The sequence below is a fragment of the Triturus cristatus genome, chromosome 2_1 (genome assembly GCF_964204655.1).
Source record: "Triturus cristatus chromosome 2_1, aTriCri1.1, whole genome shotgun sequence".
Classification (NCBI taxonomy): Eukaryota; Metazoa; Chordata; class Amphibia; order Caudata; family Salamandridae; genus Triturus; species Triturus cristatus.
Genome location: NC_140581.1, coordinates 69,273,174 through 69,287,322, shown reverse-complemented (window position 1 = coordinate 69,287,322; position 14,149 = coordinate 69,273,174). Strand labels below are relative to the sequence as shown.

General features: G+C 44.1%; 1 protein-coding gene across 1 annotated transcript in view; it reads left to right on the top strand.

Annotated features, from left to right (window-relative positions):
• Nucleotides 1–13,000, top strand: part of LOC146863755 (uncharacterized) — a 52,444-nt gene extending 39,444 nt beyond the window's left edge. Inside the window, exons 3-4 of the mRNA XM_085627902.1 lie at nucleotides 4,517–5,023; nucleotides 9,615–13,000. Of these exons, the coding sequence (XP_085484028.1) occupies nucleotides 4,517–5,023; nucleotides 9,615–10,108 (1,001 nt within the window). The 3' untranslated portion in view covers nucleotides 10,109–13,000. The remainder of the gene's footprint in view (nucleotides 1–4,516; nucleotides 5,024–9,614) is intronic.
• Nucleotides 13,001–14,149: the final 1,149 nt, after the last annotated feature.

Here is a 14,149-nt window from a genome sequence, read left to right as displayed (position 1 = left end):
GCTACTTTAAATTGGGTTCCCGCATTTCTTTATGGTAATATGCTTTATTTAATAAATGAAAAGAATTTGACTGAATATGAGTTCATAAATTGTCAGTGGTAAATACACTGGTCAAATTTACAAAAAAACGATATTACTTATATATGGGAGGGTTGTGTTACATTTGCACCATGCAACGCAGTACATGTTTGATGCAAACCTCTAAGTCAAATTTCTGAAACCACACAAAGCCATTTTGTGTGCATCTGAGTGACTTCAGAAATCTGGAGTAACTCAATACAGAGCAAATTTCTGTGTTGCATTACTTTTCACTGGGTAGGCACTCCAAGGGCATTGCATGGGTTTTTCTATACAACTCCCATAGATTTTGACGCATCTCTAGATTTATAAGAACTTGTAAACCTGGGGCTGCACCAAAATCTGACACCTTCTCAGGAGAGGCGTAACAAGGAGAACTATCTCTATTTCTCCTTGTTTCTACCTCTTTCTATGTGTCCAGCACACATAGAACGAGGAATCTGCCTCCCAGGATTGTTTTTGCTCAGGAAGGTGTCCCTTTCTGAGCAAAAACAATCATGCATGTAACACAGACACCCTTATGCCATGGTGCAAGGATGCCTGAGGTGGTGCTAGTCTGTGAAAAGGGAATGTACAACAATGTACCATATAGCCTTAAATATGGCACATTCCTGCCATTTCCCTGTCACACAGTGTAGTGCAGCAAGATACCTTGCTGCGCTGCACTGCAATGACATCTCATGCATAATCCCTCATGTTCAGAGATGTATTCCTCGCATGAACTAGTAGTACACCTAGAAAGTTGTACCAAACAAGCATTTCCTGGTATATTACTGTCTAATCCATAGGACATATTCTCTGGGCTGGCATCTTGGCACGCTTTATTTTTCCGAAATTGGTCGGGATGAAAGATTTAAGCTACCTAACATATATCGGCTGGCGCTGGGGAAAGAGTCAGAAGGTCTTTTCCAAAGACAATCTAAACCTATTTACAGTAAGAGAATTCGATATAAGTGTTTTTCAGGGGGCAATACAAATTTGGGAAAGGGTGATGGAGCACTGTCAAATCCCTAGATATAATAAATATACTTCAGTGTGGCACTCAGATTTTCTTCCATATGCATTTCATGATGTAGTGGCCAGGCAATGGGAACAGGCGGGGATCGTGAAGGCGGCAGATTTGTTTAACAATCACGAACAACTAACCTTTCTGGAGCTTGTTCAAGGGTTTGGCCTAAGCAGAAGTTCCTGCTTCAAATATATACAGATACACCATCGTATTACGGGCTTTGCTAGGGGAACTTTTTATGTGGATGAGGTACCTATGCTGAGATCAATGAGATGTTGAAACAGCAGGATTAGGGATTTTTACTTGGAATTGTCACCGAAATTAGCAGATGACATGGAAAAAATAGAGAAGAAATGGGCGGAAAAACTTGTAGATGGGGAGGTAGACGTGGATAGGATATTAGAAATAGGGAACAGGGTTTTGCTGTCATTAAACTTAAAAGCGCAACAATATAAAACCTTGTACGATCTTTATTATACGCCAGCGAATTTGTTCGGTTGGGGTATGAGCGAGACAGATTAATGCCCAAGGTGCTAAAATAGTCCGGTAGACAGTATCCATATGTTTTATTATTGTGGGAAACTAGATGAACTTAAAACAGATATAGAGAAGTTCTGGCTTCAAGTGATGAATATAGGAATGCAAATTACAGCAACACAGATGCTGTTAGGTTACGATAATAGGATGGAATCAGATACTCCACAGAGGGATTTCCTATTTATAACGGTTGCAGTAGCAAGATTGTTGGTTGCCAGGGTCTGGAAGGATAAGGAACCACCTATGTATCATCAATGGGTCCATAGGATATTGAACTAAGCAGAAAGGAATGAAAATATGGGATCCACTAATGACTTGGAAGCAAATGATAGTAGAATAGAACGCTGTGTAGATAGATGTAAATATGTGTAAATGTGTAAAGATGTAAATAGAAATGTCAATTTAGAGGAATTTAACAACGAGAATAATGGTTCAAATGCAAAACAAATGTAAGAATAATTGGATAATGTAAATTTGTATTACCTGATTTCCAATTATTATTATTATTTTTGAAAAAAAAGGAAAATTGCGATAGTTAACCTGCTCAGGCTTGTATAATTGTCAAAAACCTGCTGCATTTTTAAATAGCATGTGGGACTAATTCATCTGCTGCAAAGAACTTTGGGTCCCATGCAAGTTATGTGGAATGAAATTAATAAGATACCTGTGGTGTTTAATGCCATTATTGCCGAAATCAGTACGCAGTCTGATAACCAGTTTAACTCATCACAAAATTGAAAGAACCATCATTTAGTATATAGGACACATATTTGCGTTTTATGCAGAAAGCTTAGCAAGTTACTGGCTCTGTAGCAGAAATCCTTGTGTGACACAAGTTCCACCAGTTATTGATTTTTATGGACTGGTCTCTATGAGCTACATTTAAAAAGCAAATCATAGCTTTGGAGACTTCTCATTTTTTCTCAATGTTTTGCTATTTCACTGTTGCTAAAATGAACTCCTTTGGAGAGTTATAAAGACTCAGGGGCCGACTATGATGTTGTTAGGAAGGGCTCCTGATGGGATTTGGTATTGTCGAATCCTATTCTAAACCCTTGTTTTCTACCAAATTGTACAGTTTTCCCAACGACTGATTACGATGCATGAAAACCGTTTGAGCAAACTGAATCGGTTCCGAAAGGCAACCAGACAGCCCGAGTCTACCAGAGCCGAATCGTACAGCTCTATTGACACGGTTTCCAGACGAGCAATTACGTTGACCAATTCAGACAGCGATTCCGATTTGGTTTGCCCAATCCAAAACGGCTTTCGGAATCAGACTGTGAGGGTTTGTTCTGGGTTCCCCTTTACCCGAAGGCTTCCGAATGTGGCCCGTGGGGGTACCCAAGGGACCCCTCTTCCCAACCATGCAAAATGTGCCAGGCACCATGGGGTGCCTGCCACAGGGTACAAGGTTTTCCCCTATCACTACGTTTCTCATTGGAAGCCTGTGTTTGCATTCGGGACACAGACTCCCATTGAAGTCAATGCAAGTCCAACCAAACGATGTTGGAAGGCATCGTAATCGGTCAGCCGGATTCACGGGACCCGATTCATTTGGTAACAAGTCCGGAACCAATTTGTTCGAGACGGTTTCCAAACGACATTGTAATCAGGCCCTTAATGGTAAATGCTTATCTGACATCCTTATAGATCATCCATAACTTTCATACACAGCTTTGAAAATTGAAAATATGCCCCAATCATAGTTTTATCTGACAGTCTTAAACTGCATGCATAAATGTTCACATCAAGCTTTGAAAACACAAAAGATGCTCCCAAATCACAGTTTATCTCTTCACTACCTGTGAAAAGAGTAGCTGATTGTGTTTGCTTCCTGGCATCAAGATGTTAAAGATATTAAAGCTCCAGTGAGCCCCCAGCCAAGACTTATGGCCAGATGTATCAAAATTAGGAATACTGATTTCCTAATTGCGATACCATTCCAATCACAATTAGGATGTTTGTTTTCCTTATGTATGAAACTCTTGAGTATATTAAAGCGGTAGGTCGCAATTTGTGACCCATTAACAATCACAGCCATCACAGGGAAAAATAAAGGAAAACAGGATGCTTTAAAAAAAGTGAAGCATGAAACTTTGCAGATTCATTATTTTAAGAGCCGGCAGTGGTCTGTGGGACCACTGCCTGCTCTTATTTAAAAAAACAGTTTTCAAAGGAAAAATGGTCCTCTGGGGACCCTTTCCGATTTGCATATGGTTACCACCTCCTTTAAGGTGTTGGTAAAATAGGAACGTTTTGCGGCTGTAATTTTTGTAAGAAAATATTCATATATCCCATTCAGATTCATTATTTGAAAGGGACGCGTTAAACACGCCCCTTCCAAATACCGAATTGCAAATGCAAATTGCGATTCAGTAATGTGTTTGTGTTTTGAACTCATGAAAAAACATTTTGCGGTCAGAAACAGTCTGATCAACTATTTCCAACTGCTAAAATGCATTGTACATGTGGCCCTAAGACTCACACAAAAGGAGTGGCGCTGACCTTTAAATTAAGGAATATATGTGGGGCCTAGATGGAGCTGAAATCAAGAGGCCTTCCACACCCATGGAAATTAATGCTCTGAATGCAGAAGTCTCTCTGCTCTGCTGAAGGTGCCCTGGTGTCAGAACCAGGACAAAGGTGACACATTTTACCGGGGGTACTGGATCTTGCTTTGCAATAGCTGCCATATCCAGATGGAGCCCTGCATTTCCAGCACTGTTTTGAAGCCCGAAAAGCCCTAGCTTTGTTAGTTGTAAAATGTTGTCAAGCTGTAGACTAGTACCTTTGTATTTTGACATCCTCCTTATCTAAAAATATTGTACAACACAACATCCTCCTCCTGAATAGGACTCAAACCTTTTTTCTTCTCTCCTCCCCTTTTAGGGACAGTGCTTCCGGGTCACATTCTGGGCGCCATTCCTGTTACACAAGAGAGTTATGAGCAGGCTGTTCTTCCGGCCTTTGTGGGGGGCTTGAATTCCTTGTCGTCTGTTGCTGATACCTTACTGGCCAGCACCGACCTTCCTCAAGGCATTCAAAAGGTCGGTGAACTCCTGGAGTCATCCTACAAAAGTCTGTCAAAGGCGGAGCAGTCGGCCCTGGCACAATTGAAAGCATTGAGCGGAGATGCGGAAGAGCGCTTAGAGAAAGTAAACCGTATGACCGATTACAGGAAGTTGCTACGAGCTTGGGAACGAATTCTCAAAGTGAAACTCTCGGGACAGCAGGAGCAGGAGTCCCTCGTCAGACAACAACTGCAAGAAGCAAGGGAAGCCGTCAAGAATGCAGAAGATGCTATTAAGAGAGCGGGTCAAGCAGAGGAGGATGGAGAGGCCGCCTGGAGGGCGGGCTTAGCCAAGCTGTTAATCCCTTTCGCTGGACTATATTTAGGTATTTATTGATCTTGGATCCTATTGAATGTCATAAAAGAAATTACCCACATTCATATCACATAGTCGCAGACAACTCCTGGATAAACACCGGGGCCCGATTTACAAAGATTTTATACAACAGATGGAACGAAAGAAAAGGTTGTTGTGCTGTTGTTGTGGCAACTGGCAAGAGGTTAACTTGCCACATCTAAAAATACCTAGCACAATAATGCTCTCATGTGCTGGCACCCTTTCTGCAGCATTGCGTCAAGGCTGGCACCCTTTCTGCAGCATTGCGTCAAGGCAGGCACCCTTTCTGCAGCATTGCGTCAAGGCAGGCACCCTTTCTGCAGCATTGCGTCAAGGCAGGCACCCTTTCTGCAGCCTTGCGTCAAGGCAGGCACCCTTTCTGCAGCCTTGCGTCAAGGCAGGCACCCTTTCTGCAGCATTGCGTCAAGGCAGGCACCCTTTCTGCAGCATTGCGTCAAGGCAGGCACCCTTTCTGCAGCATTGCGTCAAGGCAGGCACCCTTTCTGCAGCATTGCGTCAAGGCAGGCACCCTTTCTGCAGCATTGCGTCAAGGCAGGCACCCTTTCTGCAGCATTGCGTCAAGGCTGGCACCCTTTCTGCAGCATTGCGTCAAGGCAGGCACCCTTTCTGCAGCATTGCGTCAAGGCAGGCACCCTTTCTGCAGCCTTGCGTCAAGGCAGGCACCCTTTCTGCAGCACTGCGTCAAGGCAGGCACCCTTTCTGCAGCATTGCGTCAAGGCTGGCACCCTTTCTGCAGCCTTGCGTCAAGGCAGGCACCCTTTCTGCAGCATTGCGTCAAGGCAGGCACCCTTTCTGCAGCATTGCGTCAAGGCAGGCACCCTTTCTGCAGCCTTGCGTCAAGGCAGGCACCCTTTCTGCAGCCTTGCGTCAAGGCAGGCACCCTTTCTGCAGCATTGCGTCAAGGCAGGCACCCTTTCTGCAGCCTTGCGTCAAGGCAGGCACCCTTTCTGCAGCATTGCGTCAAGGCAGGCACCCTTTCTGCAGCATTGCGTCAAGGCAGGCACCCTTTCTGCAGCATTGCGTCAAGGCTGGCACCCTTTCTGCAGCATTGCGTCAAGGCAGGCACCCTTTCTGCAGCCTTGCGTCAAGGCAGGCACCCTTTCTGCAGCATTGCGTCAAGGCAGGCACCCTTTCTGCAGCATTGCGTCAAGGCAGGCACCCTTTCTGCAGCCTTGCGTCAAGGCAGGCACCCTTTCTGCAGCCTTGCGTCAAGGCAGGCACCCTTTCTGCAGCATTGCGTCAAGGCAGGCACCCTTTCTGCAGCCTTGCGTCAAGGCAGGCACCCTTTCTGCAGCATTGCGTCAAGGCAGGCACCCTTTCTGCAGCCTTGCGTCAAGGCAGGCACCCTTTCTGCAGCCTTGCGTCAAGGCAGGCACCCTTTCTGCAGCCTTGCGTCAAGGCAGGCACCCTTTCTGCAGCATTGCGTCAAGGCAGGCACCCTTTCTGCAGCCTTGCGTCAAGGCAGGCACCCTTTCTGCAGCATTGCGTCAAGGCAGGCACCCTTTCTGCAGCCTTGCGTCAAGGCAGGCACCCTTTCTGCAGCCTTGCGTCAAGGCAGGCACCCTTTCTGCAGCCTTGCGTCAAGGCAGGCACCCTTTCTGCAGCATTGCGTCAAGGCAGGCACCCTTTCTGCAGCATTGCGTCAAGGCAGGCACCCTTTCTGCAGCATTGCGTCAAGGCTGGCACCCTTTCTGCAGCATTGCCTCAAGGCAGGCACCCTTTCTGCAGCATTGCGTCAAGGCAGGCACCCTTTCTGCAGCATTGCGTCAAGGCTTGCACCCTTTCTGCAGCCTTGCGTCAAGGCAGGCACCCTTTCTGCAGCCTTGCGTCAAGGCAGGCACCCTTTCTGCAGCCTTGCGTCAAGGCAGGCACCCTTTCTGCAGCCTTGCGTCAAGGCAGGCACCCTTTCTGCAGCCTTGCGTCAAGGCAGGCACCCTTTCTGCAGCATTGCGTCAAGGCAGGCACCCTTTCTGCAGCCTTGCGTCAAGGCAGGCACCCTTTCTGCAGCCTTGCGTCAAGGCAGGCACCCTTTCTGCAGCATTGCGTCAAGGCAGGCACCCTTTCTGCAGCCTTGCGTCAAGGCAGGCACCCTTTCTGCAGCATTGCGTCAAGGCAGGCACCCTTTCTGCAGCATTGCGTCAAGGCTGGCACCCTTTCTGCAGCATTGCGTCAAGGCAGGCACCCTTTCTGCAGCATTGCGTCAAGGCAGGCACCCTTGCACCCTAGATCAAGGGTTAGTGAGCTGTGGGTACTATAGTTTTTGTGCAGAAAGGATTTCATTCCTGCACAAATGTTTTGCTTAATTGAATTTCCTGTGTTTTTGGTGCCACAGAATGCAGCACAGATGCAGAGAGGAAGAAAGGAAGAAACATAAATATAATGATCTAAATTTGCCATCCTCAAGAAGGTGTAAATTCATGTTTACAAGTCTTGATAGATACAAATTTGCTTCTGAATCCAGGGGTGGATGCACAGGAATGCACATGCACCCTCCATTAATCACTCATTTATTGCAAATTAATGCGAGTCAGAGTGTTGCACTGCATAGCATTGCTTTGTTCATATGCCAACACAACTCATCATTTGTGTTAGTTTAAAAATGCCATCTTGAATTTGAGTTTAAAAAGTAACACAAACAAGATGCAAAGTCCATCCAAATATGGGCTCTGGTTTCAAACTCACACGTTCATATAAACAGGCAGATCACACTGGAAGACATATTCACAGCCAGTGGTCATACTCAAACACATACATACACATTCAGATATTCAGCTGCAAAGATGCAAAGACATAACTCACAAACATATGCACACACAACCACACACACCCACACACCCACACACCCCCACACACACTCACACACACACTGGACAAATACCAACTCTCCAGGCATAACTATAGAAAGACACCAAGGCGACAGAAGGAAACACAAACCTTTAAATGGGGTTTCCTAAGCCAGGCAAACCTGCTTTGAGTGGCTCTGGATGGCTTAGCCCAAATCAGTGCCTTGCATTGCGCTGAATTGAGAAGGCATTCCATTGGTCCACCTATGGACGTTTTCCACAATCCAATATTTACTAAGGTCAGTAATCCATAATTTTGCAGAGAAATGTGTTTGTGTTTCATGCAACAGCTTTACAAAAAAGCTTCTTGAATATGAAAACGAGTCCTCACAAATGAGAAATGGGAGGAGGAGTCATAGAGATTATTTGCATTGATATTAGTGAGCTGCTGTTGTGTTACAATATTGAGAATACACACCACTATCCCTGAATATTAGCTGTAAACACATTTAGAATCTGGATGGAGGTGCCTGTGCACTGTCAGTGACCTGGCCAAGTGGGCATGAACGAGCTGAAATTGGATCATTAATCCAAAGCTGTCCTGAAGACGGGCCCACAAAATATGTTTGGCCCAGGGCACCCACAATCCCTAAGATCTCCCTGCAATTGGTGGTTGAAATTGGCAGAGTTTGATTCTGTAGAATTACATTAACATTTCACAAGATTCCGCAGAATTCCTACTGGGCAGAATAGGCTTTTGGCACTATTTTCATAACTCAAAATGCACCCTTATGTCCAAACAATGGCTGTAAGGATGCATTTGGGCTAAGACTTGCTGCACTGCATTGCATAACCCTTGGCACCATAACATACTCTACAGTGTTTACTGCAGAGTATGTACGGGCGCTGAGGGGTATGCATCGATGGACAGTGGTTTCTAAACAGGTTAATCTGCAGTGATTTTCAGACAGATAGGTGCTGCTTCATCCTTCATGCCCTGTTTTGAAATCACAGCAGTGCACTCCCCTCGCACCCCTTACATACTCTGCACTAATCACTGCGGGTAAATAAGTGGTTTCTAAACAGGCTGGAAACAGGAGCCAACCCTCTATGTTTAAAAAACTTTGCATATTAAACTTGCATCCCTCTTCCAGCCCTGTATAGAAACCTTCCACTGCAGATGAATTCCGCCAGTGCAGCTGTGGAATTGTTAAGTAATTCTGCATAACAAGAGTAACGTAGAATTGCCAAATTATACCTGCGACATTAAAACATCTTGTCAGGGTATGCCCAAACATGGGTCACTGGCTCACTTTGCCTCTGGATTCAAGCTAGCCTGGCTGATGAGTGTTGTTAGCCCGAAACCGGTCCCAGGATGCTTGTTTCCGGTCCAGGGAAGACATGGCTTGGCAGTTTGGGCTGGACTGTTCCCATGAGGCAAAGTTATGTCTGAACTGGGGTGGTGAAGTGAGCTAAAGAACGATGATGGATTCAACCCAGATCTGTGACTGGGGATGAGTGTCTGAAAAGTTTCAGCACTCCGTCCATCATCTCCTTGTGCTTGCTATAATATTAATATTTAGCATGCTATTCTAGTAGCAAAATATGAATTTTTTTTTAAAAGGTGCCTCTTAGCCAAATTTTTAAAAACTACAATTACATGCTTTGTCTACTGGTAAGTGCATGGCCTGAATAATCTCATAGTTCATATGCAATCACACACTTCAGTGTTATAGTGTGCAAATACACATGTAGTCTTTTTTCTATTTCTGTTAGGTGGGATCGCGATGAGTCAAGCAAATGAAGCTATTCGAAATGCAAAAATTGCAGGTGGCAAAGCTTCAAAAATGTATCATACATACCTGCTCCATGCGCTCACATATGAATCTGTACTTGAATACCACAAGAAGGAAATCCGTTCCATGGAGCAGAAGATTATGGATAACAAAGCAGAAATTCAAGAGCTTCAACAGGACTTAAAATCAGAAAGGACGCTGAATAAAAAGTTACAAAAATTCCTCATCTCATTGAGGAAATGCACCAGTTTGCTGAGCATTGTTACTGGCAAGACCAGTGCAGCCAATATGTACCTGGAGCTTAGTGGAGTGCTTGATGGTCTGCCGGGAGTCTTGGATGAAATCGTAGTGACTGTTCGCCCCCTGGCTGAAAGTAGTACAGAGTACTCACTCCTAATCTCTGCTAAAATACCAACCATCATACGTAAGCTGGAGAAGGCTAACCGTAGGTTGAAGAAAGCTGCAGCATCCTAAGGCGGTGTGTTCCTAAAACACTGCAGTGTGTGGCAATCCCTCTAATCAGCTTATTTTCTTGCAATACCTTTGGGTGGGGTTCTCACATCTCCTAAACTGCTCCCCTTAATTGTGAATGTGCTGCTAGCTGACCAGATCCTATAGCCTAAAGAAGGCATAAAATCAAGCACAGCATTAATACCCTGCCAGACCCACCTGTTCCTCATCCCACAGAAAAATGCAATCCCATTGACCTATTCTTCAGTCAATGAATACAGAACATCCAACAGCCCATCAACAACACCAACCCTGCTTCATCTCTTGCACCTGCACCTTCTCATAAAATCCAGCAACACTCAAATTCCTATCTCTGTCAGATCTCACCATCAAATTGAACCCCCTCAAAGCCACTTCTTATAAAGATAAGGCCTCATTTACAATATTTTTGCCATAGAGCAGCTTTGAAAGCCTTCCTGCTGGGCTGCCCTACAGCAAAAGAAAAGGTCAGAAGTGTGCTGTATCTATTAGCTACGGCTCATTCCTGTCCTCTTTCCCTGCGCTGCCGCTCAATGGACTGCAAGCGCTAACACAGGCACCTTGCACCATGGTGCAAGGGTGTCTGCATTGTGAGAATGATTTTGTTTTTGTGAAGGAAGGGACACCAATCTACAAAAAAACAATCAATGTAGGCGATTTCCTCATTCTGTATTTTTCTAAATGCAGCACCCATGGAAACAGGAAAAAATGAGGAGAAACAAAGTTATTTCTCATCAGCTTTTGATGTGTTCTCTGTTTTTCCGAACATTGTAAATCTGGGAATTTGTCAAATGCAATGGGTGTTACGTGGTAACACTCGCAGTAACACCCATTGCACGCCTCTCTATCGCAGTGTGAGTCAACACAGTGACTTGTGTTACATTGCCTCACACCATATCTACAAGGCCATGAAAAGCCACGCAAGGTGGCTTTACATAGCCTTGTAGATTTGGCACTGCAATGTGCACCACTGGAGCATCATTAAAAGTGACACCCCGGTGGGGCAGGGCCTTTGTAAATGAGGCCCATAATGTCTTACCCTCACCCTTCATCAAAGCTCCCTCAGGGAACTCCCTTTCACCCGTACTCTCCATTTCTAATACCTTCCTCACTCAAAGCATCTTCTAAGAATCTCTCAAGAAAAACCACATACTCCCACTCCTAAAGAACCCTACACCTGATCCTGATGACCTCAGCAAGTATCATCCCATCACTTACATACCATTCATCTTCAAACCTGTTAGATCTAGCTGATACTGCAGCTGTTGTCATTATGAGATTTATCTAAAAACATACTTTAAGGAGCACTTACTGGTGAGAGGCTTTGGCTCCGTTCTCATATTGGTCACCTAAGGAGCACCTATTTTGATTAGGCAAAATGTATGGGCTCCTACAAACAAAATGCTTACCCTACACATGGAGGTGCTCATTTTGTTAATTTAGAAAGCTGCCCAAGCGTAAACCTTCATGTGCACACATATGACACTGTCTTAGATAATGATAATTAGCAGTGGCAGTAGCACAGATGAGAGGAGTGTGGTTATTACCTTTGCACTTCAGACTGTTGCAGGGATTCTGCACATACACAGAACTATGCGCATGATTATGGGACCTCGGTGCATAAGGGCTGTGCCTTCCTATCACCTTAGAGCCCATAAGCTCAGGACCAACTAGCTATAGAGTCTCACTCGCGCCCCTCCTCACATACAGAAAACAAATGATTAGACACCCCAGGAAGCAACACTCCCGGATCTCTCAGGAATCGCTGTAACAAGACATACCTTTTGCTCACATTCTTGTACCTGTCCACAATAAGATCTGACAAAGTCAAGAAGGTAGTTTAAAATATTTATCTTTAACTAACGTGCATTAAAATGCAGTATACGTGCCACAACAGGTGTAAAAATGCATAACACAAATATAGTTACCATTGCAGCAAGGCCATACATCATAAAGGGAGAAGTCATTATACAAAGACTATGGAGAAAGGACTACAGTGCCTATGCTCCCTCCCGATGGTAAGAAGAAGTATTATTATATAATAGAAGATCTCTGGGCTTTGTCAGCAGACCCCGTACCTTAGGACATAGATTGCATTTCTACATTACAGGTGTGTGTTGCTCTTCTCCCTGGAAAGGCCTCTCTCCAAGTGTGTGTTACCTAAACATACATACCCATAATATCAAAAGTACGGGTTTCCAGCAGCAGCTGCATTGGCATGTTTTAACTAGGTGCTAAGACCTGACCAGAACTTATTAACAAGGGGCTTTTTTTATTGACCTTGGTCACAATGTTCAGACTAAACTCCAGGAACAAGCAGAGAATGAACACATCCGACATTTCTCATGTGAAACGCATAAACAGAGTTGTGCAAAGATAAAGGCATGTAGTAACGTGTGCAAAAGCTGCAGTGTCCCCAGCTGCAACGTGACAAGACTGCTTCACTAATCTACATGGAATTTCTTTCCATTGTGAAAATGAAATTGGAAGTCTTACTGAGAGAGGGACTCAACCCACATCTTGGTTTTTATGGCTACTGGATGTGAATAGGCCAAATTTGTGTTCTTCGACTAAAACACTACTTTTATTCCACGTTTTGGCTTGTGGCAAAATGTACACTGGATAAAGCAGGACTGGGCAGTTCATAGTGACAAACCAGTGATTATGACTAGTGGCCTGAACTGTCAATGATTAAATGTTATGATGAAGGCACTAGGCCTGACATATATATTATGAAAATCATGTTTTTAGGTCTCTAGACATTTAAGGTTGGAATGTTACTGGTCTATTTTAAAGCTTACATATATGTAATATGGATTCTCACACATTTACCATGTATTTGTCACTCAATATAATAAATCATGGATATCAAAGGCATGCTCTGTAAGAATCTTTATTAGTCCATATCTGGATAGACAGTATTTTGTAAACCTTTTTAATTTTATGACTGTATGTCTGATGGTTGTCTTTCGGAAAAGCTTACTCTCAAAACTGTAAGCCTTAGATGGTTAGGGTGACAAGCTATACGCCTGTTTGGTGCACTGGAAATGTTATGTTCCATGACTTTGGTCTGGTGCTCCTATTATTAAACATTATGACAAAGGCAGATGGTCTAACTTATTAATTGTGAAAATCATATGTTAAAGACAGCAAGCTTGTCATACTTGGTTATTTAATGGTGTTACAGGCTATAGACTGATTTTTAGTTACATGTAATCTCACAGATTACAATAGTGGGCAAAAGTTATTGCATTGGCCGCCCACTCTGGCAAAGGCTGATGTGATAATTCTTTATAGACCCCATCTAGAGAGATTGAGTATTTCATTACGTAATTGTAATTTTATATCTGTATGCATGATGGTTGCAAGTTTATGAGCGCTTGCCTTATATTAGTATACTGTGTGCAGCCTATAAGCAGGTATATTGATAGATATACATTTCACAGATTTGGTAGTAGGCAATGGTTTTGGTGTTGGCGATCCACCCGAAAAACCACTGTGAATTCAATGATCCTTGTTAGGCTCTCTTCGGAATGATTGTCTTGTCCTTTACCAACTGTGATTTCCTTTACACGTGTACATGTATGACTGAATGCCAGAGAGTTGGCTTGTATAAAGCTTACAGAAGATGTAAAAGAAATGTTTTGCTTTAGATGTGTTGACTAGGCAATTTAGCCTCAGATAATGAATGTCCAGATCACACTCAATCATGCAGAAGATGCAGTGTTAAAGGACATTTTGCTTACAACTATAAAGGAGGCGAGAGTACCAGTAGCGGACGGCCTGGCCCGAGGTTGGTAGGGCGGATGGGGCATAAAAAAAAAAGATTAAAAGCACTTATCTGCGAGCACGGCGTGATGTTCTCCTCAATGGTCTTCTCTCCTCGAGGTAGGCATGCAGGATCCAAACTAGCAAACCAATCCTAGTGCTTCTTTCACCAGCATTAGAGCTGTGCTAGGATTGGTGGGAGCAACCTTGCTCTGCGCTCTACAGCACTCAGGACGCTTTGGCTTTCTCTAACCTAGC